The 23947-nt window shown below is 42.0% G+C and overlaps 1 protein-coding gene and 1 long non-coding RNA gene across 2 annotated transcripts in view; both read right to left on the minus strand.

Annotated features, from left to right (window-relative positions):
• Window positions 1–23947, minus strand: part of LOC136357581 (uncharacterized) — a 391604-nt gene that overhangs the window by 102970 nt on the left and 264687 nt on the right. The window contains exon 2 of the long non-coding RNA XR_010742914.1: window positions 4283–5765. This is a non-coding gene — a long non-coding RNA (uncharacterized lncRNA). The remainder of the gene's footprint in view (window positions 1–4282; window positions 5766–23947) is intronic.
• On the minus strand, window positions 5351–20657 carry TMEM123 (transmembrane protein 123). Its single transcript, XM_066312976.1, has 6 exons — window positions 20568–20657; window positions 15351–15419; window positions 13278–13340; window positions 8504–8698; window positions 6910–7063; window positions 5351–5854 (listed from the first exon to the last, which is right to left on the minus strand). Exons 1-6 carry the CDS (start codon window positions 20629–20631, stop codon window positions 5830–5832), a joined length of 570 nt encoding a protein of 189 aa, XP_066169073.1. The 5' UTR covers window positions 20632–20657; the 3' UTR covers window positions 5351–5829.

A 23947-nucleotide genomic window follows, 5' to 3' on the forward strand; every position in this document is an offset into this window, starting at 1 on the left:
GACCTTAAAGATGAGACAGAGGGTAGCTATACAGTCTGTGCTAGGGATTGTAAAAGCTACTTTTCTGTGTTTGGAACTTTACAGGGACTGTGCAGTTAAATAATAGGATCTCCCAGGCACCTCTGAAGTCTTGGATTTTGTTTTGTAAGCTGATAGTTTGGGAGCTCCTATTCCCTTACTGGTTGACTCATTACCCTTTTCAGCTTTGTATCCCTAGACTGCCATGGTGGGTACCTACAAAGAGAAGGGTTCATAGGTAGTCTGCAAGGATTTCATGTCAGCCACTGGAAGAATACTGCCAGGTTCATGGCATCAGGTCTTGCAGTGGTGGAGTCAGTTTGTCTGGCCCTCATTTAAAGTCAGTCATCTTCAGTCAACAGCTGCCCACACTTAGTGTGGATAACATAGTCTTCAGTCCAGGCCTGGAATCTTTACCTATAGGTTAACTTGCTGTAATTCTTTCAAATTCTTTTTTCCAACTTTATTACATGTATCTTTATTTTTGTTACTAAAAATGTAAGTGTTTCAAACCTAGCATGTAGTTTTAAGCAGCTTTTATTAATGTGCTTTTCCTTTTCTGGTTTTGATGCCTCTAAAAGTTCTTTTGTCTTGTGTAACAACTTAAAAAGCTGTCAAATATTGAGAAAATTTCTTAAGTAAGAAATTTCAGGACTTGAAATTTCATTAATTTGTTCCAGGTGAGAAATTAGTAAAGTTAGAATCAAGTGTACTTTTTACAGATAAAGATGAACCTGCAGGGGGAGCTCTGGAGGTCAGGCTCACCTGAAGAGTGTGGAATTGCAAGCAGGTACACCTTGTTTCTGAACAGGGAAAGAGGATAGGAAAAACATAGTAGCAGGCAGACTTTTTTTAAACAATGCATTTTTCTTTAGTACTGTGTGGGGTGGGAGTTTTTCAGACATTGCAATTAACTACATTTAAATCAGACCAGAGGATATACGGGGCTTTGAAAAGTGTTCAGTGTCATTTGTGATGCTGTGTGTATCTCCCTCAGGACCTGCAACATACCAGTCAGCCCATCTCTGAATGTTCTGAAATATCTCTTTAAACAGCAGCAGCTCTCTTTCACTAGGCACTGAGAAGTGGAAGAACTTGATCTAGAAACTAGTGGATAAAACTCTGTGACCTAGTTTTGGCAGGAAGCTGATGAAGCTTATGACTCTCTGCTACGCCCTGCTATAATGACTGGGTGCCCTGATTCATAATACTGTGCATGTGAGCACTTATGCTCTCCTTAGGACTATTTCAAGAAAGCTCTGCTCAGGTTTTTCTGTAGCACATGCAAGCAACCCTGGCAAAAGGTTAAACCATGGGTAACAGTCTAGTGTTTCATTGTGGGAAAGGGTCAAGTGACTTCTGTCACTTGTGAACCAGCTGACTGCTCACACCTCATTCTGCATCCACTTCCTTCTTTGAAAGCATTTTCCAGAGCTCTGACTAGGAAACAATAAAGAGGCCCCTATCCCCAGCATCCTGTGGCCTCTGCTGACTGAGCAGCTCCAGTTCTTGGACATCAGTGCCTCAGCCCCATGGCTTGTCATGTGCTGACAGTGTCTGTTTGCAAGGCTTCGAGGGTGTGGAGAATGTGAATGTCTGTATCACTGGAATTTAGTGGTCACACTGCTGTGGGATGCATAGACAGCAGTATTCCCAGCTGCTGTAAATGCACAATTCCTTTACTGGAGTGAAGTTTACCACATCTGCAATGGCTCTAGCCTGAAGCAGGTATGGTTTCAGATACTAGTGTGAGATATTGCAAGAAACGGGCTCCCTAGGTAGCAGCTGCATGTTTTGTGAGGCCAGTGCCATGCAGCTTTATACTAATTAGCAGTTTCCTGATTTTTTTGAGTACTTTTTTTGACTGAATGCCCATCTCTCTTCTTGTTTGCTTTTAAGCATTGAGCAGGAAGCCCAGTGTTCTTTAAATTGAAGACATCATGTAGTTCTAGTGCCCACAAGTGATCAGACTGCCACCATGACAGAGCACTGCTCTTACATGCCAAAATGAAATGCTATGTAGGAAATACATAAGAACCCCATCAGCATGATAGAAAAATTTTTATATTGCTGCTTTTTGTGTCTGGGAGAATTAGTGGTTGTGTAGTATCTCCACAGTACCATGCTTTCAGAACTTGATTCTTTGCTGTGTTCCTCAAAAGACACCAGAAGAGAGACAAATGAAAATTGTAAATAATGTGTTTACCTACCTTGAATTCTGCCTTGTGGCACTTGTAGTCTAGTGGGGCTGAGATGTGCAGTGTCATGTTTAATGGTACAGATGGACTGAACTTGAAATTCAGTTTTCTGACTATCCCACCTCAGGTATGTGCATTTAGGCAGCTGTATTCTGGACAGGGAAGGTACTCTCTTGTCTCTTGAACTACTTTAAAAGTTTAACTGTTGTTAAACTGTTGTCACCCTTGCTCCAGAGGTTATTGTTGCACAAAGTCAACTTCCTGACACAATGCTAAATCCCCATTTCTGTTTTTAATGGAACATGTGATCAGAGTGTTTACTGATGCTCCTTGAACACTTGCTCACAGTGTTTACTTGCTGCTGCCATGGGTCAAGCATAGGCGTCCAGGGTATTGCATACATCCCGTGTCTGCAGCACAGCAATATTCCCAGCTGGAGCACAAACATTTTTTGAAAATAACACAGCAGCTATAAGGACCACCAATTGGGACTCCTTCAGTGCTGTCTAGAAAATGTGTTTACTTTCTCCACATGTCCATTCTCATTCCCTCTGCTTCTGTATCACAGCTCAATTCTTAACCTCTTGAGTTCTCTCTAGCCAATTTCCAGTCTTTGGTGCCCTTCCACTTCGCTTTTGGTAATACTGTCACATTGTTGCTTACATCTTTCTCAACAAAGCTTGTTAAGAATACCATGTAACTTTTCAGGGCAAAAACAGAGGCATGAGTTCAGAGCAAGAGCTCTGAACAAAGAAGAAAATTATGAAATATTTACAAAAGGATAATGTTCAAGTTCCTGAATGTTATCAGAGCAATACGATCTGCTTTAACAGTATGGGCTTTATTTATTTATTTATTTATTTTTAAAATAAAACCACAAGTATACCAGCAGCATTTGCAGACTGCTCTGAAGCCTTTGATGCAGAAGCCCATCAAACCAATTAAGCTGGAAGGGCTATGATTGGTATTGCAATACAGGCTAAAGGAGAGCTGCATAAAAAGTAAAGACCTGTGAGATGAAGGCAGAATACTGCAGCCCTGATACGTGACTATAAGGTTGATCTTGATGTGTTTGAAGGGCAAAAGTAACATTTATGAAAGCTAACCTAAGCTGGCCATTTTCTGTAGTCAGTGACTGACTCCCCCAGACTGTAGTATTAAATAAAAACACTTTAACATGAAGCACAAAGCCATGACTATGAAGGGCAAAATGTTTGCATAGAGTTGTGTGAAAGAGCTGTAACGATGAACTGAATACTGGTGACGGGCTTAAAATGTGACCCTGCAAATGCAGTTCCTTGATGTGTCACCAGAGGGGCTCCTAAGGCAGATGGAACTAGGAACTGCATTGCTCGGCCACCAGCATTGAGATAAAACGCACACAGTCCTGTGAGGGGACGGACTAGAAACAATTAAATCATCTTTACAAGTGTTAGTAAAGTCAGTTAAGTAAGGGCTGAATGACCGTAGCATCAGCTCCCTTTATAAACTAGTAACAAAGCTGGGGTCTCACTTCCTGTTGGAAAGTAAGGTTAAGGTAAAATTTATCAATTGCACTGCCCTTTGTCTAGAGTCCAAACACCTCAAAGGAGGTCTGGTTTTATGTTTGCACTGACACTTCTGAAGTCTTAAGCACATACTTTTGCTTAACTGTAGTAGTGAGATTAGAGACTAAATTAGAAATTATTTAACTAGGCAAAAATGAACTAGGTCTGATATTCTAGCATTTAAAAGTATACATAGTGAATCCTTCTTATAAAATGGTTATGACTGTGGAAAGGACTGAGGGAATTACAAAACCAGCTAATAAATTAAAAATCCAACTGAAATTTATGTAGTAACTCCAAAGATTCAACTTTATTTGTCTGTACAGCAGAGGTGAGACAATCCCAGTAATTGAGTTGCACTTAACTATCTTAATATCTACAAAGGAATTACAGTTCTACGAAAGAATTGCTTCAATAACTCTTCAAGTCAAATCCAGTAATATTCCACCAAACAATACAATTAAGAAAAAAATACAAAAGTTACTTCAAATCACTCTCTCTCCCCCTTGGCCCTCAAACACAGTAAAAAAAATAAAACAGCCCTGTTACCTCTTTTTCAGGTGAGTAGCTAGTAAGATGACTCATTAGCCATGGTTTGCTGGAGTTGGCTGTGCCTTGGAAACAGTTTTACTCTTCCATGTGAAAAAGGAAAAAACCCCATGTGGCCACTTTAACATTGCATGTCAGAATAAACTATTGCTTAAGAAAATAATCTGTTCCAGAGTAGTTACATTTTCCCTGATGAGTTGTCCCCCAGCCCCCAACAGACCTATGTGCAGTTCCCACAACTTTCCTCACCTGTCACCATCTCCCCTGTGCCCAGCATGAGGGGCTGATGCCAGCAGTAACCAGGAGAGTCAAACCGCACCACACCAACCCTCTTCAATGGAGACAAGTGAAGCCTGAGCAAGACTGAATAATCATTCAGTGACTTAAGAGAGATGCAGGCCTGTGTTTCCTGATCCTTGTTCTAGTTTTCCTTTCAGCAGTGTAAGTCAGGAGTGTATCACTGAAGTCAGCAGCTTTACCTGAGTGGACCTGCAGAAGTGACATGGGAACAGCACCAGCCAGGATTGCACAGGACTCCCAGAGCATTTCAGCCTTCAGCTAAAGGTGTGCTCAGAGATGCCTCAGTGCCTTCAGCTGGGCTTCTGACCAGACCTCTGTAAATCTGCAGCAGGATCAAGTTCTGAAAACAGCTGTAAAAATGCACTTTATAGTCTGCTAAAATGCTCTTATACGTTTTCCCTTCTCTATATAACTTCCAATGATTATCAAAAGCTGCTAAAACACTGCAGACGGTTTTGTAATAATAAAAACCAAGAGTCAAGTGATTGCTACCTTCAACTTAAAAGCCAATTTTAGATTATTTTATATTTAAAATGGCAAAATTATTTTTCTCTGTTTTTATTAAATCTTCAATTGCACAAGCTTCATGAGGACATGCTAGAAAAAAAGAAGCTTTTAGAGAAAAGGGTTATGGATGGATACTTCCATTCTGTCCATGTTTCTTGCAGCTACTCTGCTTATACAGCCTATTAAGGAAAAAGTGTCTTCAGCTGACATTTAGAGTACTCATTATTACCCTCTATACAGTTGTCTAACCACACTTCCTTTGAAGCCTATTAAAAATTAACTGAGTTGTTCATAACCTGAAATTTCTAAACTAAAGTTCACATCAAACTTCAAAATAAATACAATTTAATACAAAATTTTAGAAAAAGAACCCTGAACTTACTTAGAATTGCACTGATGCAATTGCCTGTGCTAGTAATTAGCTATTTCAGAGAGCTGTGTATGTACCTTAAAATGATTCACTATGCGATTTTCTCCAAATCGGGATACAAGAACCGGAAAAAGAAAATACTGTCTCTACAAAGTGCTGAGTTCCTCTTACAAGAGCCAATGTAAAAAATCAGGATGTTTAAAAAGCTTCTCAACATTTTGCAGGATAACACCCAAGACAGGTTTAGAAACTGTGATCATCTTTATGAAAGAAACTCTTGCAGAAGTTACAACGGTTGCAACAGGGTCTGTTTCCAACCCTGTCTTCTCTGAAGTCTTCTTTAAATGATGGCATCGTGTTCATCACTGCAACAGAAACACAGCAATTAATGTTCTGCACTAAAAGCAACAGCCAGCATGAGAAAGAGCCACCCAGCTGCTCCTGAGAAATTTATTTTGTAAGCAGAGGATGCCTTGCTAGGAAGGAGTAAGGAGTAACATTCGTCAGGGAATTAAAGTCTTCTCTGAGCCAAGCCTGAAGTTAGCTGAACAGTTCTGGGTTTTTTTACTTTACTGGCCTCATTAACACCTTGTCTTTCACAAGTCATTCACATATTCTTACATTAGCTGTTGCTCAGGCTTGTTTATTCTATCTGTCTTACCTATAACCAGTAGTAACAGTTTATCAAAGCCACTGTACAAGGTCAGCAGCAGGTTCCTTTTGTTTTGAAGATACTGTTGATGTGGATTTTACAATACCCCTTTCACTAGCACCACTTTGGGTAAGGTGCAGCAGGGACCGACTTTATTCCATGACCAGTAAGGAGGAGCCAAAATGGAGAGGAAAAAAAGGCCTGAACACCAGTATCCCAACAGGTCTAATGATATCACCTCACTTAAGACAAGCTCCTTGACTGAGATGAATTCCACTGAAGAGGAAAAGAAGAGCAACCTAATTCTTAAAATAAATGTGGGTGAGTCTTGAAGCCTGGAGTAGAGCTGAGCATAAATAGCGAGATGGTACAATTCTGATTAGAATTCATGATAAATTAATGGAAAGGGAGAGGAAAACACTGAAGAATGAATAGACAGAGTCTAGGAGAAAGAAGAAATCTTGCAAACTGCAGAAAGTTTCAATGAGATGTTAACTTTTCATGGACTAGCTAAAAGACAAGGATCCTTTTAAAAATAATAAAATTCTTTTATATAATAGATCAGAGGAAAAAAACGCACAGAAGAGAGGCCAAATACTAATGAGGAATGGCAGAAGTGGTGAAAGACAAAACATCAGTGTTAAATCTCTCGATATTAATATAATGTACATTAAACAAATGCATCAGGGTTCATTCTGCCCATTTGGTTTTCCTTTTCCCCCTCAAGGAAGTAATAAATGGCCAAGGAACAATCCCTTGGGAACTTACATGGTTCTGTACTGAATGCCTCTTCTAGAGTGGTAAGTTTTGCATCCAATGTAGAGAATGACTAGGACGCCAAGAGTCAGCACAATGCCACCTACAAAACTGCCCACATCAAATCTGGAGGTTTTGACTACAACAGACTCTGATTTTGATGTGGCTGAAAAGAAGAAAACAAAAGGCACATTTTACAGAGCTTGCAAAATTGTGTTGAAGGACTACTCTACAACCTGCCCTCACCATTGATTTATCACCCAAAGACCCAATTAGACAAATTTAGCCAAAATCAACCAACAAGATACAAGCCAAGCACAAGAGGCCTGAAACCTAGGCCTCTGGTTCTAAGTGCCATATTCGGGTGACATGGGCACAGCTGATCCAACTGCTTGCTCTCTCCGATAGACTGACGGCTCTTTGCCTCCACCTCCCTTTTTTTCCCTCTGCCCTTTCTCTCCTCTGCTTTCCCTTCCTTCTACCCATGGAGCTCCCAACCTTCTTAGGTCAGTTCTAGTGTTTTTCATATCCTCCATGAGCCAGTTTAACTCACAAAGGTGGCCTGAGATGAACCCAAGCATAAAAGGAAGTTGCTTTTAGTCAGATGAGCATACCAAGTGATCCTGCACGAGGGTCCCACAGCCACCAAGTCTGTCAGTGTAGTTACATGGTGAGAGCAGAACATTTGGTGGCAATGAGCTGTTTGGAGTGCTTTACCTTGTCTCATGGAACTATACCCTCACAGTCCCAAGTAAGATCTGCTCTGCAGCCCAACACAAACACTGACACAGACAACATGACCTCAGATAAGCCATAAGTTCAGTCAGGCTGAACTGGTTACATCTAGATCTGGTTACATCCGCTAAACTCTCACCTAAAGACGCAGTGGCCAGTTTTGTTTGTATTTGCTACATACAGAGTGTTACATGATCAAGTTCTGGGGACACCTTCACCTACCCAATGATGCTTCACTGATATGTGAGCACTCCTGATGTGTTTAGAAGTGCAAGCATGAAGTGATGAGAATGCAGCCAAGTGCAAGGAAATACTGAATCCTACACTCACTGTTTTTCTACTATTGGGTACAGTTAAACTGTATTTGACAACTTTTACATAAGGGGTGACTCATGTATAGTCATACTCTGTTCTCTGTTAAGGTAACATTCATTACATTGCTAACAGAACTCAGTGTTTTTACCAAACCAGTAGACATATTTTGAGATACAGGTCAGCTGTGAAAAAGGAAGTATTAGAGATGAGTTCAAATAAACTGCAGAAAACAGAGCTGAACAAACACAGAAGTTGTATTCAAAATATTCAAAATCAAAGCTTTCTCATTTACATTGCTGATTCTTCTTGCTTGGCAGCTGCTGGCTAAAACCACTTGTATTTTTTTCTTTCCCCTAAATCTGTCAGGTCTCTCAGGCTGAGTCCTAAGTGGAGTGCTCAGAGCAACATTACTGTATCCAGCTTAGTAATGAATTCCCACTTTAGTCGCAAACACCTTCTTTCTTCTTTTTTTTTACACTGCTGTAAAACTAACTGTTCTACAACCCATATGAACGTGCATCTGAGCCTTTATGAGCTTCCTGAACTGCGAACTCACTTGTTACAGAAGTGGAAGAAGTCTTAGAAGTGGTCACCACTGTAATATTGGCCTGGGGCGATGTGGCTGGTGAAGCTGCGGTGGGTGATGCTGTCTGGCTGGCTTTGGTGGGCTGAGTTGTCAGGATCACAGACATGGTGGTGGTGGTGTTGGGCTGACTGGTACTGGCCAGATGAGTAGTACTGTTTGATGCACCTGGGAAAATGTTGTGATACCACACAGAAAAATTCATAAAAATAAACAACTGTACAGTCATTGAGTAAGACCACAATATATCATGCCCAAACAGAACAACAGACTAACAACAAAAATGCCACTGCACAATATCCAGGCTTGCATGCAGACTTTCCTTTGGGAACACCTAACTTCTGATTTCTGGGCCTCAAGGTCAAGAATTCTTTAAAGGAAAGGCTATAAAGAAAACCTGGATAATAAATTATAACTTTTAGGTGAGTCAGCTTTTTTTTTTTTTTAATTTGGGTAGCAACCCAATTCCATAGAATCATGCCTAACTTACAATATGTTAAAATGCAATAAAATTCTGGATCAAAGCTTACATTCTATTTGACGTGCCTGCTTTTTCAGGCAACAAAGCTTTTCTGATAAGAACAGGGTTTGCATGAAGACACCACCCTCCAATTTCAGTAATGATTTGAGCTTTCTTTTGCTTTTGAATGAAACACTAGCATTACTAGGGTGCCATATACATTAAAACTTATCACAGAGAATTCTGTATTTATGTGTTAAGGATAAAACATGATAGCATTTCAACTAAGGTAAATGTACTGCTTAAGTAATTTATTTAGTCTTGCCAAGGTTAAAACAAAAGCTGGAACACTTTTTCTCAAGTTTCATTGACGTAGTGTCTTTACTTTACTTTTACCTAACACTTCCCCTTCCCTCCTCAGAAAACACTACTGAACTGTTCAGTATAAAAATACCATGATAGAAAACTCAAGAATAATAGAAATTGCTATTTATAGTGGAATTCTTAGAACTTTCATGGAAGGCAGCCAGATGGATTGCTTGTAAAACAATTACTTATTTTTCTAAGAAGAAACTAACAAGAAACATGAGTCCGTTACGCAACTAACATTTCTCTAAGCAGACAGTAGGATGCAAATAGTTTTTATGTATGAAAGAATTCTAGAGAGAAACTCCTTTGCAGCTGTCTACTTCTCTATAATTTCTATAGCTTCACACAAGCTGGGCTCATTTTAAACACCTCAAAAGCTTTTCAGTATGGAATTTCAAATATCTAATTATATCTATGTTTTCTTGAAATTGTCTAAAGCTAGAATAATTGAAGGATAGTTTCATCTCAGTTCCAGAGTAACCTTGATACTCAGTTTCTGCCTTCTTTTTATACAGCATTTAAAATGCTTCTGTAGAACAAAACTTGTGTTGTGGAAAAACATGAGGAACTACATACAAAACTGTGTCTTTGCTAAGATTTAAGTATCACAGCCTCCAGTACTGATATGAGCATCAAAAACTTCAAAAACCTCATCAATACAACAGTGTAAACATGCAGAAAAGAACCAGCCTACACAACACTTCTGAGACATTTAGCATTAAAACCACTGAAATACCAAAACAAAGACTCCTTTGTAAATACTCCTTTGTAAAAACAAAAATTTGTTTTCTTGTTCTTTAATATTATAACTGTATTGTGCCATAAACCCACAAAACCCCTTGAAACAAGCATTCACTGAGGTGGAACAACTGGAACACTGTATTTATTTGCTTACCTTGTTACCATTATGAAAATTCAGTTCCTCTATGAAGCATGCGTAAAATACATCAGATAAAATTCAGGGCACATTTTAATATTGACAGGTAAAATTCCATAAATATCAAATGGTTCCACATTGTAGGAAGTAAGCAAGGAAATATCTACATGGAAAACATCTACAGCTACATGACATGAAACCACACCTGGTATGCACATTCCTAACATAAGTGATACCAAAGAAGGACAAATCTGGATGCAAGTGTCAAGCAGTTTTCTGTGGGTTGTTTTTGAGCCGAGATTTCAGAGTGTCAAAGAGCCTTCTGTTTCTGAGCAATACAATGGCTAACTGTTGGATGTGTAACATTATAAAATGATGCTACACAAACTTGGTACTCATTCCATGGGGATTAAATTACTCTACAGAAAACCTGAGTCATGACGAAAAAAACCCAAACACCTATGAAGAATGTCAGCACATCTGTACATTACTTTTTCCCCCTCTCTTTTCTGGTAGCAATCCTTTTCTCTTTACTTAATCAAGATTACAGCCCTTGGAAATGTCATTTGAACAGTAAAATCTGCCTAATCTCTAGACCTATCTTTCATGATGCATTTTGCATCAGTCATTTCAAAACATCATTGGGAGGCTATCTGAGGCAGCTGAGATTTTGGGAAGCAGACATGAATCAGGCACTAATCTGTCCCTCTCCATCTTTGAAAAATCTTACCTGTATTATTTTACAAACAGAGTGAAGATGAAAGAATATTTGCTAGCAACATCTGTCCTTTTACCTTTTATTTCCCTAATTACTTTGCCCCCAAAAGACCAGCTGGGCTTCATTGAAGACTACACTAAACCAACCCTGACTGCCTGAGTTAATTTTAATTATTTAAAAAGCATGCATGCCAGTAATATAGTTCAGGTTTATGATGCTTTGTTTTTAAAACAGACAAGTATTTTACATAGTTTGCTACCTGTGTTTAAGCATTAAATAGCTATGCTATAATGATCAATAAAAAAAAATATATAGCATATAGATAAGAATCCTTAGAAGCATATGCTACTACTCCCTTAGTGTTCTAACTCAACAAGAATGAGCACAAAACTCAAATTGTGTAAGCACTGTGCTAACATGCAAGATTATTATGGAATGCCCTTCCTAAAACAAATACTTTCTCTTGCATGGAAAATGACTGAATTAAACAGACTTTTCTTCACAAAAAGCTTCCTTCCTCCCAAAACCAAAATAATGGCAGAGACTTTAAGCAAAATTAAGTAAGTACCAACTAGTCTTAATTCTGAGAGTTTGAGACAGATAATCAAAATAGATGAACACTGTATCAAAACCTATGACATTTCTAATGAAAACAAAACAAAACAAAAGGATGGGAATTGCCAAACCTTGCAAAGCAAGGACAGCTATGGGTTAGGTTTATCCTATGCCTAACAACAAAGGGCTCAGGCCTCTTTTTACTGTTATCCAAAACTAGTAAAACTCAGACCTCTCCAAGAAATGTGCAAGGTCTGGAGCAGAAGTGAGAAGAGGCACAGGGTGGCTTCACACACTTAGGGGATGGCCATAAGGGAACAAGGAGATTACAGAAATGCCTGAACTTTCCAAGTAAGACATGCTTGAACTGCCACACTGCAGGCAATGGAATTAGACTGCACTTCTTGCTTGGTATCAAAAGGAAACTCTGTGCAAAGGTGGGATTTTTTTTTCTCTTCCAGTGACCATTTAATACTTAAATGAAAAAAAACCAAGCAACTTCTGAGTATGGTAGCTCAGAGCTTATCTGGAAATCACAGAAACAGAACACAAGAGTTGTACTGGAAATTAAATGACATAGCTGGGACTTTATGATCAGCATGAAACTCCACAAATACACAAAGCATCTTAAGGAGACACACCACTTCTTCCCTGCTTTAACGGGGCCCCAGTTTCTAGAACTAGCTTCTCTCAGATGTAATATTCTATCTCTGCATCACAGCCTGAACAACTGCATGACATTAACTCTTACTCAGTTCTTACTTAATGCAGTGAAATCTCCCTGTGCAAGTTCTTCCAGAGGATGAGTGTTTTAACTCCCTTTTTTAACTTATTTGCTTACAGTTGATTCACCAGGTTGTGAAGGAAATATGGTAGTGCCAAAACAATGAAAATACATCCATGACAAATTGTTGCACTTGATTGATACTGGCTTAAATGGCACAATTTTGTGCTATGAACTCCCTAAGGATTATTTTCTATGGTATTAGGTGCCATGAGGTTAAAGTGAGGTGAGGGTCAGTCTCTTCTGCCATGTGTCAAATGACAGGACAAGAGGAAATTGCCTCAAGTTGTGCCAGGGGATGTTAGAAAAAAAATTCACTGAAAGAGTGAATTTTAAGCATTGGAATAAGTTGCCCAAGAGGTGGTGGAGTCACCATCTCTGGAAGTGTCCAAGAGAAGCCTGGATGTGGCATACGGGGATGTGGTTTAGGGGTGATTATACTGGTGCTACACTGATGGCTGGACAGATGATCTTGAAATTCACCTCAAACCCTGATGATTCTGTGATTCTATGAGTCTTATGTGAAAGGAAATGGAGTCCTACTCTTGAGAAACTCAAGCTCCCAGGATTTCATTATACCCCAAATCTGTTTATTGTGAAATAACATTAAACAGATATGCACTGTTTGCATAACAATCAGTTCATCTTTACTTTATGAAAATGGAAGAAGTTTGCTTAAAGATGAAGAATAAACACTGAAAACTCCCATCTTCTTGCAATTCTTCCTTGAAGTTAAACTTTGATTCTTGTGTTTAAATGGCATCCCAAACGTAATTACCGATGAAGTACGGTACCTAAATTTGAAAAACAGTATAGCTTCTTTTCAGAGTTGTTTTACATCTTGCTTCCCACCCCTAAAATGGTAACACCTGTCTCAAATACCTGCTTTTGATGGCCTGTTCTCTCTGGAATTTGGTATGATCAGGGTTAGGTTTGGAACTAACATCTAGGTTCATAGTCATGAACAGATGAACAGATACATACCTCCTGCAGATGTTGATGTAGATTGTGTGGATGACACAGTGACAGTGGTTGAATTGTCATTGTCTCCAAGAAAAAAAAAGAAACAAGAAAACATTATTATTCATTTTAATATACTATAATTAAAGTACCCACAACACAATACTGTCCTCAGGGTATCAGTGCCTGGAGACTACAGCAGTTGGGAATACAGCAGAGAGTAGCCCATCCCAAAGCAGATGGTTTTCATCCTTCTGCAAAATGCTTCCAGATCTCAGTGCAGCAAGAACTAACTTAACACTGTGTGCACAGCAGTGCCCAAATGGTCTGCATCTCTCTTAACCTACTTATGCACTGGGGCAGGGCAGTTTTGTATTTTTATTCCTCTATTTCAGTTCAATTTTCTGTCCCTTGATCTTTTCTTTCATTTTGTTGCATCTCTGTTTTAAACTGGGATGATACTGGGAATATACTGTAGTCAAGCAGGGGCAGACAGATACACTGGGAAACATCTTATTGCATACTTAGGTTCTCTACACAAAAAGGCTCCTAAGAATGTACCTGCTTCCAGACATAAAATGCAACCCAGTCTTACTGGGTGTGCCATTCTCTCCTTTGATTCACTTCTTCTTTTCCAGTTCTCTTTTTCTTGTCTCTCCTTCCTCCTCATGGTACTCCTTCCTACTTTTATGTTTCTCAGGAACTCTCTCACTCCCTTCTGTCCTCATTGCTGCATCTCTCTTCTGTATTTCTCATGGATTAAGTGTCCCTTCCTCCTGGCAAAGATCTACTGGGCTCTTCCTGGGAGTGTCACTGCCCATATCTTCCTCCCTGCATTCTGCACTGTTGTGAATGCCCATTCTATGATCATTCTTTTCTCTGAAGTTAGTAATCTTTTACAGCAGCCTCCCATACTGGCAGAGGTTTATGTACCTTGGAGCAGCTCTGCTGCTTTCCAGAATAGCTGAAAAACAAAGCATGTAACCTCAGAGATTAAGAGGAAAGCAACAGAGCTACTGCAATCAAGAAGCAGACCTATACTTATTTCCTTTGAATGGATCTATTCCTTTGAATGGATGCTGTTCTTAGCACTGGAAAAGCCTAGTCTAAAACTCTTTGCAATTGCATACATGTTATAAGAAAGGTCCGGTTAAGAACAAATGCATCAAATTTACGTCTTCTTACCAAAAAACGGCAGGGCAGGGGAGTGTGGAAATTACAGAGGGAATTACTTTGCTTTTTCTTTGGTATAATCAACAGCCAAGCAGCCCCCACACTGTGCACTGCTGTACACTCAACCATAATATGGACAAAACTGGGACATTAGGTTGCAGATTTAACTGCCTTTGAGAAAGGCTCTATGGTTGTACAAACACATTTTTTCTTGCATATTTTGACTTTTACCACAGCATAAGCTATGGATATGCCTGCGGTTAAATCTTTTCCATACAGGCCCAATACTTTAGCCAGAACACATCTTTTGAGTTTTCCCCAGTTCTAAGTGCTTACTTCTGCAACCCTGGGACAGCTCTGGATGTGGACAGCATGTTCATACAGGTAAAAAGAAATCACATCTACTGCCTGGAATGTGGGTGTGAGTCAGTATTGCAATTAATACAAGACAGAGTGAGTTAACGAGCAGTGTATTGCTGGCCAACAGCAAATGAGATGACTGAAGTAGTACAGGGCAAAAATGACTCAAATGAAAAAATGCCTTGCCTTTATCTGAAAATCTAATTCTAATCTAGCAGACTTCTTGATTCTCCTTTTAACTGTAAATTGATGTTGCCAGATGTTTTTAATTCTATACACAATACATGTACAATGTCTTCCCATTCTATTTCTCCTCTCTCTGTTGCTCTGGGGTACCCAAGGATATGAGAACTGAATTGTGTTTTACTGTTCCCCTTAAGCATCTTTAATTGTACCAGAACAGATGTGACAATCAGAGTACTTCCCTTCTGCCCTAAAGCTGCTCACCATTCAATAAAATAAAATAAAGGGCAAATTATTACAAGACATTTTAAGGCACACAATAATACATATAGCTCTTCTTGATGCTACTGGGGAACAGCAACAGAAATGTCAAAGTATTACCTGATGAGCTATTGCCTGGAATTGGAGTAGTACTGTTAATGGCTTCAGTTCCATTTGTGTTTTCATTACCTACATTGAAAAACATTAAAAAAAAGGCAGAAATAGTAAGCTTGTTTTAGGTGGAAGAAGCAAAAAAGGTACACCATCTGCCACTTGCTTTGGGCATATAAATGACTAATTTACCATGGAGAGGAGCCAGTCATATTGATACAGAAGCATGTTAGCACAACAGCCTGCTCTGAGTGCATTAAAAGTGACACCATTTATATTACCCAAGCACCAAATGAACTGGAACTCCTCCTATCCTCTGCTTTATCTTCTCCATCATCCCCATCCCATGAAAAAAAGAAGTTTTCATCTTCCTTGAGATGAAATGAGACCAAAAGAGGCAAAAAATCAGGCACTTTCCTTCAGTAACAACATCTGACCTCTATCACCTACAGTAGAAGAGAAAGAACTTCTCACGTAAAATCTTTTCCTGTGAAGTTTGCCAGGCCTTTTCAAGCAGATAGGTGCTTGTTCTGGCCCTACATGGACAACATGATAACACAATTAGCTCCACTAAGAAGTTACACTATTCCGTTTGGGACTAAGGGCACGTTAATGCATCCACTGAGCATTTGGCAGATGGGGAGTGGGGCTGAGAAGGATCACACCTCCAAAGAAGTGGTAAAATTTAAAGATAAGCCACAGAAAATGAACAGACTGACATTCACACATACAAGAGAATCAGTTGTGGATTCTGCCTTTACCAAGCAGTTTAGCTCTGATCACATAATATCATGTAAAAGACAAGCAAATAACCTAAACTGAGTATCACAGAAATAGGGCACTTTCTTTGTGCTTACAGTCTTAGACAAGGTCTCAAAATGGTGAAGTTTGCAAATACAAATTCCAAAATAACTCACTGCATCTTATCCCTACAATATCAAGTCTGAGGGCAGCACTGCAAGATATGTTATACTGTTTAATTAGGGAGCTTTGGGAAAACAAACAAAAGATGGGACCCTGCTAAACTAAGCTTCCCCAGAGAGGACCCAATCCTGCAAAAACTGTTCTACATCCCAGCAAATTCCCCCACATTAAACAACGGTCTGACTGGGAAAGCTAAGCCATCACAAAACTGACATTACATCCTTCTTCAACACCATACAATATTTTTTTCTGCAGAAATTTTTTAACCAGCAGAAAGGGCTCTATATACAAATAGCTGAAAGAGAGGGGCAGGAAATAGAGGTGGAAGTAAAGGCAGGATTGTATTAGTTTAGTTCAGATCAGCTTGGACTGCACACCTTGATAGATGTCAAGAACCTTATCCAGCTGAAAAGATGCTTATTTTTTTCCTTCTTAAACAAACCCAAACACTGGCAAGTTTCTTAGTTTGAATAACATGCATTGGCTCCAGAATACAAATACGCCTTTGTATCTTTTTTAAATGGGGTTTTGCATAAGCATATGCCACACTGGAACACATGGCAGTGAATGGAACAAAGGAGATAAAAGAACATCTTAAAATGATACTATTCCCAAAGTGTTCTCTATGCTGAGACTGTGCCTTTGAATTTGAAGCTGAATGTATCACAGCAGTGGCAAGCAGGAGACTTCAAACGGAGGCAGAAAGGACTCCTGGGTTAAGCAAAGCAAAAACCACCACGGCTTTTAAGTAGTGATAGCTCTGACAAGTAGAACCCCTCATCCCAGACCACAGGCTTCACAGTTCAGCTGTCTCAAAGCAAAACAGGGAGGGGTTCTGGCCTTCTCCAGGAAGCAGAAGTGCAAGGGTTAGAAATCCACACTGACCAGGTGGAGACACACATGGGTTAGTACAGGAAGGAAGGGGGGAGAGAGCCAGCAGCCAGCTGCAGCATCCTGTGCACGAGCAGAAGCAGAGCTCCTGGGGCCACAGCATCAGCTGCAACATCGGGTCTATGAATCTTCAGCAGAGAAACTCTGTGCTGAGGTTTACTCTCCCTGAGACCCAGAAGAGAGGGGATGGAAAGAAAGGATCTCATTTTCATTTTTCACAGTTAAGCAGAACGAACACAGGGATATAGCCAACTTAAAACTGGATCAGAGCACCACATACAGGAAAAGGACAGAGATGCAGGATCAACGTGATTTTTGTTCAACAACCCTGTTTTGCTCTGTTGAAGGTCAGGCACAGATGCAGTTAAAAAATCACAGAAGTGTGGCTGGCTGGGGTGTACCTGAAGGCAAGTGTGCTTCCTGTGAAAGCCCCTGTCAGAGTCTGGAATTTCCAGTGCTTTCAGGGCCTCTTATGGTTTTGTTGCTCTAGTGCGTCAGAAGTCACCAACTGGAGACAATTTGGATATGAAAACTTTCAAAAGGGCAAAATCAGTCCAATGCTTCCAGTTTTATAGCTGGAATTGGGCTTGTTGAAGTGGCAGAGACTGAAGATTTGTGCTTGTGTGTTAAACAAATACATACAGGGTGAGTGATAGGGATAGCTCTGACACTTGCTAAAAATGAAAAGGACAGGATGTTAAATGGACTTGATTTTGCCAGGTCCAGCAAAAATCAACACAGTGGATAACATTCATGTTTGGAATCTGTAGTCTCCAGCTTAGACACATACCAAATTACTATTCACCATAGCTGAACCCTGGTAGAAGAAACCTACACAAATGAATGGCAATAGTCATTCAACTACCTGCATGTGACAAAGGTCAATTTGCTTGCTCCAACCTTCACATAAAAGATAAACTCATTTCTAAGGACTCACACACTCGATGTTTAGTGCAGCTAAACTTCATGCAGGAAATGTTGGTACTCATTTTCACTAAGCATACCCTAAGCATACCTTTATATATTAATTTTGGTCAGGCTCTTAATTTTGTCCTGCCCAAGGTGTACCCTTAGAGACCCTTCAGTAAATATCTTCTTCAGCTCTGTTCAGTCTCTGTTCCAGGTGAGCCTTTCCAAGGCATCAGAGACATGTCAAAAGTCATATATAAAATTCTCTCTGGGCAATTTTTTCTTTTCAAGCTTAATGCATAGCAGGCACAAAGCCGAGTTTTATGCCCAAGTCATTCTGCTATTGTTGGTTTAAAACCCCCAAAGTACAGAAGCACTGACAATGTGCAGTCCATCAGAAAGATCACCCAGCTGATCAGTAATCTCTAAGAAATCCAGATGAGGAAGAGCTGCAATGCTGGAATGGTTAAAGCATTAGAGCATATTAGAGCAATATGAATATGACCTCTTCTAAGTGAAGATCAAAATATCATGCCTGTTTTCAGGCCTAGAGGTTGCTGCTGCTGCTGATTTTTTTACTGTGAGCAGTTTGGTATACAAGTAAGCTCTTGGAAGATGTCAGTAGTTGCCTCTTCTCAACATAGCAGGAATGGGGTGGGGGCCACTTCCTTACAGGGAGAGGGGATTCTCCTTACTCAGGTACGAGGAAGCCAAATGGATTTTACAAAATAGTGAGAAGGATTTTTTCTAAACCGTATTATTTTGGTGATGTTCCTTCCACTGATTTGACTGGCACACAGAAATAAACTGTCCAGCAGAGTAAAAGAGCAGCATTATATTGAAATAACCAAATTGCACAAAAATATTAACCTGTGTGAGGACACATCTACTGCCACTTTCACTTTCTGCATATCAGAGTAATTGATGGGGTTCACACTTCCTCCTGTGGTGTTGATTAGATAATCAGAAACTTCTGCTGAAATCAACACAAATCTCAGCAGTGCTTTCTGGAAGTTTCCAAGTGGACAGAGGGGGGAAAAAAAAAGCTATTTCAACAGATACGTTAAACTGAGCCTTAAAAGGGCACAACTTCTTTCAACACATTATAACTGAGCTCCAGACAATCAATTCACATACAGAGGAAGTACTACATTCAAGTTTCAGAAGTTACACGAGATCACCGCTGCCCCAGGAGACAGCAGTGACTGTGCTCTGAGTTAAATCACCACATGCGCTCAGGAAGCAACACGACAGAAGGCAGATCAGTGTAATTTTTTATCACATGAAATAACAGGCTATTGTTGTTTAATGGAGGCCGTAAGATCCTAGTAAAGGTTACCTGTAAACTCCTTTAAAAAAGAACTTCTTTTTGGAAGGGCGATTATAAAGCTGTTTACATTCCTTATTCTATTTTTTAAAATCAATTTATATTACAACTCCACCAGATTAAACAACAGCATATCAACACTGCTGGACTGAGGTTCCTCAGCTGTACTTACAGCAGGTTAATTCATCTTTTGACGCACCATCCTTTAGCTTCTTTACTTTGGAAAATTGTGTGGCAGCGTATGGGACACTTTGGTCTTCTGAAAAGGCAACTCTGGCAGCTCAGACCTGTGTGTTGTTCCCCGGTTTATTTCAGCGCCTGTCAGCGCTGTTCGCCTGACTGTGGTGCCCTGGGCGCGGGCACAAGGCTGTGCATTTGCTAGAACCGGCCACTACAAAGGGGCACCGCAGCGAGCGCCTGACAGAAAGGCGACAAAGCGGAGCGGCCGAGCCCGCAGCCCCTCGCCCCGCCGCAGAGAGCGGCCCCGGGAGCGGGCACGGAGCTGGCTCCGGGAGCGGGCACGGAGCGGCCCCGGCAGCGGGCACGGGAGCGGCCCCGGGAGCGGCCCCGGGAGCGGGCACGGAGCTGGCTCCGGGAGCGGGCACGGAGCGGCCCCGGCAGCGGGCACGGGAGCGGCCCCGGGAGCGGGCACGGGAGCGGGCACGGGAGCGGCCCCGGGAGCGGCCCCGGGAGCGGCCATCCCCCGCGCTCCCCGTGCCCCGGCCGGGCACCCGCGGCGCCGGCCCCGCTGCACCTCCCGGGCTGAGCCGCGCATCCCCGCGGGCGGGCGCATCCCAACGATCCTCGGGGGCTTCTTTGGCAATTCTTGTTCCTACTGAACAAATATGCCGAATGTTAACCCCTCCTCCCCGTTTCTATCACAGCTCCCGGACACGCCGGCCGTACGACCTCGGCTCCCTCTCGGGAGCAGAGCGCCAGCGACCCCCGTCTCGTCCCGCTGCCGCGCCCCGGGGCGCTCGGGGGCAGCCAGGGGACAGCCCGGCCCCGCTCCGGCCCCGGCGAAGGGACGAGGCCTGGGGTGGGCCCAGCGGAGCTGTGGCGGCCGCCGCCAGGCAGAGCGGCTGCGAGGGGCGCAGGGCCGCGCCTCCGCCCGCCCGGCCCAGCCCAGCCCAGCCCGGCCCGGCCCGGTCCGTCCCCCCGCGGGCGCTACTCACGGGAGCCGCGGGCGAGCAGCAGCAGCAGCCACAGAGCGCAGGACGAGCCGCCGAGGAGCCGCATGGCCGCGGAGGGGCCGCCGGAGCTGGCGGGCGCGGTCTGCGCGCTGCCGGGAGAGGGCGGGCCGGGGCGGGCCGGGGCTGGGCGCGGCGAGGTGGGCTCCGCGCTCTCTCTCTCTTTCGTGGCAGTAAGGGGAGACTAGCAAGCGGAGAGACGTGTTGCTTCACCAGGTGCTATAGAGGTGACGCCCGAGTGGCGCTCTGTGAGCATCTGTGGAAACCGGGCCGAGCTTCAGGAGATCCGCCTGCGAGCAGCGCTCACAGCTGGTGATGTCAGGCTATCTGTTTTCCAAACACCATTCCATCTGCCAGCAGAGCCTCAGCTGAGTGCATTTATCTTCCTCGTTAAGCATACCCACCTAACCAACACCTGGATTCACTGCGCACGCCCTCCCGAGGTGCCGCTGCTCGGCCCGTGTGCGTGCTGCTCTCGCACAGCCGGTGTGGGAGGCTCGAGTCACCAGCGCGAATGCCCTGGAGGCATCCTGAATTTCCTGATATAACTGGAAATTTGTGAAACCGATTACAAAAGCGATAGGAAAAAGTGGAAGGGAATAACCATGAATAACTTCAGTTCTTTCAAAATTTTTCCTGAGTACTTCTAATGTAAAAATGGTGTTGGGATTTTCCTAAGGGAGTTTGTTAATACGTTCTTAAGAGCGAAAAATCTTGAGAAATATTTATCAGAGGAAAGAACTATTTTTGCTGTGGATAATTAAGGATCAGCAGCAAAGCCACAGTAGAATATTTCACCTGTAGTACTACATTTATTTTCACTGCAGCACAAGGGTGTTCCTGTGTTAAGCTGAGCCAGAGAGGGTGAGGTGCCTCACCTGAGAGCTCACAGGCAGGTTGTGAAGCTGTACTCAGGTACTGTGTGAAACCTAGCTCATTTCCCTACAGGCAGACATGCATTTATTCTGCAAGCCTCAACAAGTGAGTGGTGAATTTAAATGGTGAATAAATATTTTATTCTTTTTTAGTTCTAGCCTAATTAGGTCTCTGAGTCTGCATTCAGTGAAAATATCTGCCTGCATTATACTTCCAGCATTCTCTTACATCTTTGTTCTGCAGAGCTTCCTGTGTGGTTTTCATGACTGAGGTACCCAAGGATCAACATGCACCTTTTTACTGTGAATTTTCTGAGATGATCCTCCAAAGCTTTTCTTTATGATGGCTGTAGGACTAGTATCTTCAGCTATCCTAATTCCAGAAAAACTTAGAAATACTAGTAATCCATGCTATGAAGTATAAGGGGCTCTGGTTATAGTAGGCAAAGTGAGGAAAAGAAATGATATTTTATTAAACTAACATACATTTAGAGGATATGTCTCTCTATGTAAGATATATGAGTATCTTTAACATATCTAAGTCTTTCAGCTCTTGCACAACTCTAGTGAACATCAGGCTTAACCAGACTGGAAACAATTTATTTGGGAATGTCCTAATTAACATTGCTTAACTTGTGTACCTGCAGGAAAAGTTAAGATAGATGGAACGAAGAGCAGTCGTGGGGTTGTGGGAGACAGACGTGTAGCTAACCTAGAAATGATGAGCTAGCAGGCACTGAGGCACGTTGCACAATTGCACAGGCTCTTTGCTGTGTAAAGGCAGAGGTGCTGGAAGTTCTTGTGTTGGTTGCTTTGGTTGCTCTTCTTTCATTTTGGTGTTGTTCTGTGGGAGGTGAATTTCTGTCAAAGTGTTGGGGTAGCTGGAAGCTGTTCCTACAATGAGAAGGAAATCTCTCCTACACTGAGAAGGTAATCATGCACTTTTGGTACATGGTGCAAGTAATGATTTCCCATATAAATTTGCACATAAACATAAGATTGGTGAGAGGACTCTTTCCCCTTCCAATTTTTTATGATATTCAGAGGCAGGGAGCAGTAAGAATGGGTGCTGAGAGTGACTACGGGAGCTCACCTGGTGCAGTTCCACAGGACCTGAGCAGAGCAGGATGGTGATAGTGACAGGAACCACCAGCAGCCCCAGTCAAGGTGATGAGCCTGTTCCTGGGAGTCCAGTTGGGAAGGAACAGCAGGAGATGGCTTACAAACAAGGCTATGTGATAAGTCTAATATCATTCCAGAGGGCTTGATATAAGGCTACCAGTCAGTCTGGAGTCCTTTTAGCAAAACCAGTCTCTAAATCAGGGCAGCTGGGGACAGGCACAGCTCAGGCAAGAGCTGGAATGGAGCTGCTGGGTGAATGAGCATAGGCATGTGCATGGAGATCCCAGGTGATGTTGGTCAGGGCTAGTTATTACCAGTTTAGGCTAGCCAGAGCACTCAGAGCCCTGACAGGAACAGCCTGAAGGCAGTTCTTTCAGAGGTACAATCTGCTCTCTTAGGGAAATGTCCTTGATGGGTCAGAGTTATTCTTACATGAGTTGTTGAGGTAGATGTGTAACTATTAGGACATTCACACAAGGATTACAAATTAAAGCCTCACAACAGAATTGTCAAAAACCTAAGCATGCTAAACATAAATATCTCAGATTCATTTTCTCCATGAGGCATTTAAATGGCTTTGGGGAGATGGTGAAGGTGAAACAAAACAGGTCTAGTGTAGAGTTAACTCATGAGGATGATCAATGAAAAACCAGAAGCACCCAGCTTGAAGAAAGAAAATTATTTTTATTCACATGTGAAACCTGGTCCTCAGGAAAGACCTACAAAGGCAAATCTGGGAACCTGAAGTACCAATTCCAGTCAGTGTTCAAAACTGTGGACTCAGTATTTAATCAGTAAAGTTTTATGAGCACTACAGTTTTCTGTACATCTCATCAGCTGATTGTTGTCCCATGGAAGTTCACTTTTATAATCTGTCATCTCTCCTAGCTCACATACTTGAAGAGCTGTCTTACTCTCTTAAGGAACGTTAATTTAGGATAAGACCAGAGCAGTCACTCCCAGCCTATACTTGTGTTGGGGGTTAGGCTTGTCCCTTTTCACTCTAAAGAATTTTTTCCCCGTAAGTTACCAAGGAAATTAAGTGTTGGATACTTAAGACTGCTTAACAAAAAACAAAGGGGTGGTCAAAGGTCAGAAGGAGAGATAAAGTGAGTTTTGGGGCAGGTAAAGGACAGAGCTTGAGGCAGTTTGGCACTCTGTTTTTTCTGCGTTTGGGGACAGAGAACAGCTGGATTGCTGCTCGCTGCTGGAGAAGTTCACTCTCTCTGGAGTAGTCCAGTCCTGGGAAATCTACCATCATCTGCTCGCCCTGGAATTCTGAGCTTCTCTGCTGCCCTGCAGGAGCTGGGCCATTCCTGCCCCGCTGTCGGGGTTTTGGTGGGCACTGCTCCTCTTGCTACAGTGAGA

The sequence above is a fragment of the Sylvia atricapilla genome, chromosome 2, assembly GCF_009819655.1.
Source record: "Sylvia atricapilla isolate bSylAtr1 chromosome 2, bSylAtr1.pri, whole genome shotgun sequence".
NCBI classification, from domain to species: Eukaryota; Metazoa; Chordata; class Aves; order Passeriformes; family Sylviidae; genus Sylvia; species Sylvia atricapilla.

Bases quoted from the DNA above. Each gene is read 5' to 3' on its own strand.
- TMEM123 (XM_066312976.1), bottom strand. From the start codon at position 20,631: ATGCGGCTCCTCGGCGGCTCGTCCTGCGCTCTGTGGCTGCTGCTGCTG. The intron at 15,420-20,567 runs GTGAGTAGCGCC...TTTTCAATGTAG, and splicing joins GCTGCTCGCCCGCGGCTCCC to GTAATGAAAACACAAATGGA. The intron at 5,855-6,909 runs GTAAGTTCCCAA...TTTCTGTTGCAG, and splicing joins GGCATTCAGTACAGAACCAT to TGATGAACACGATGCCATCA.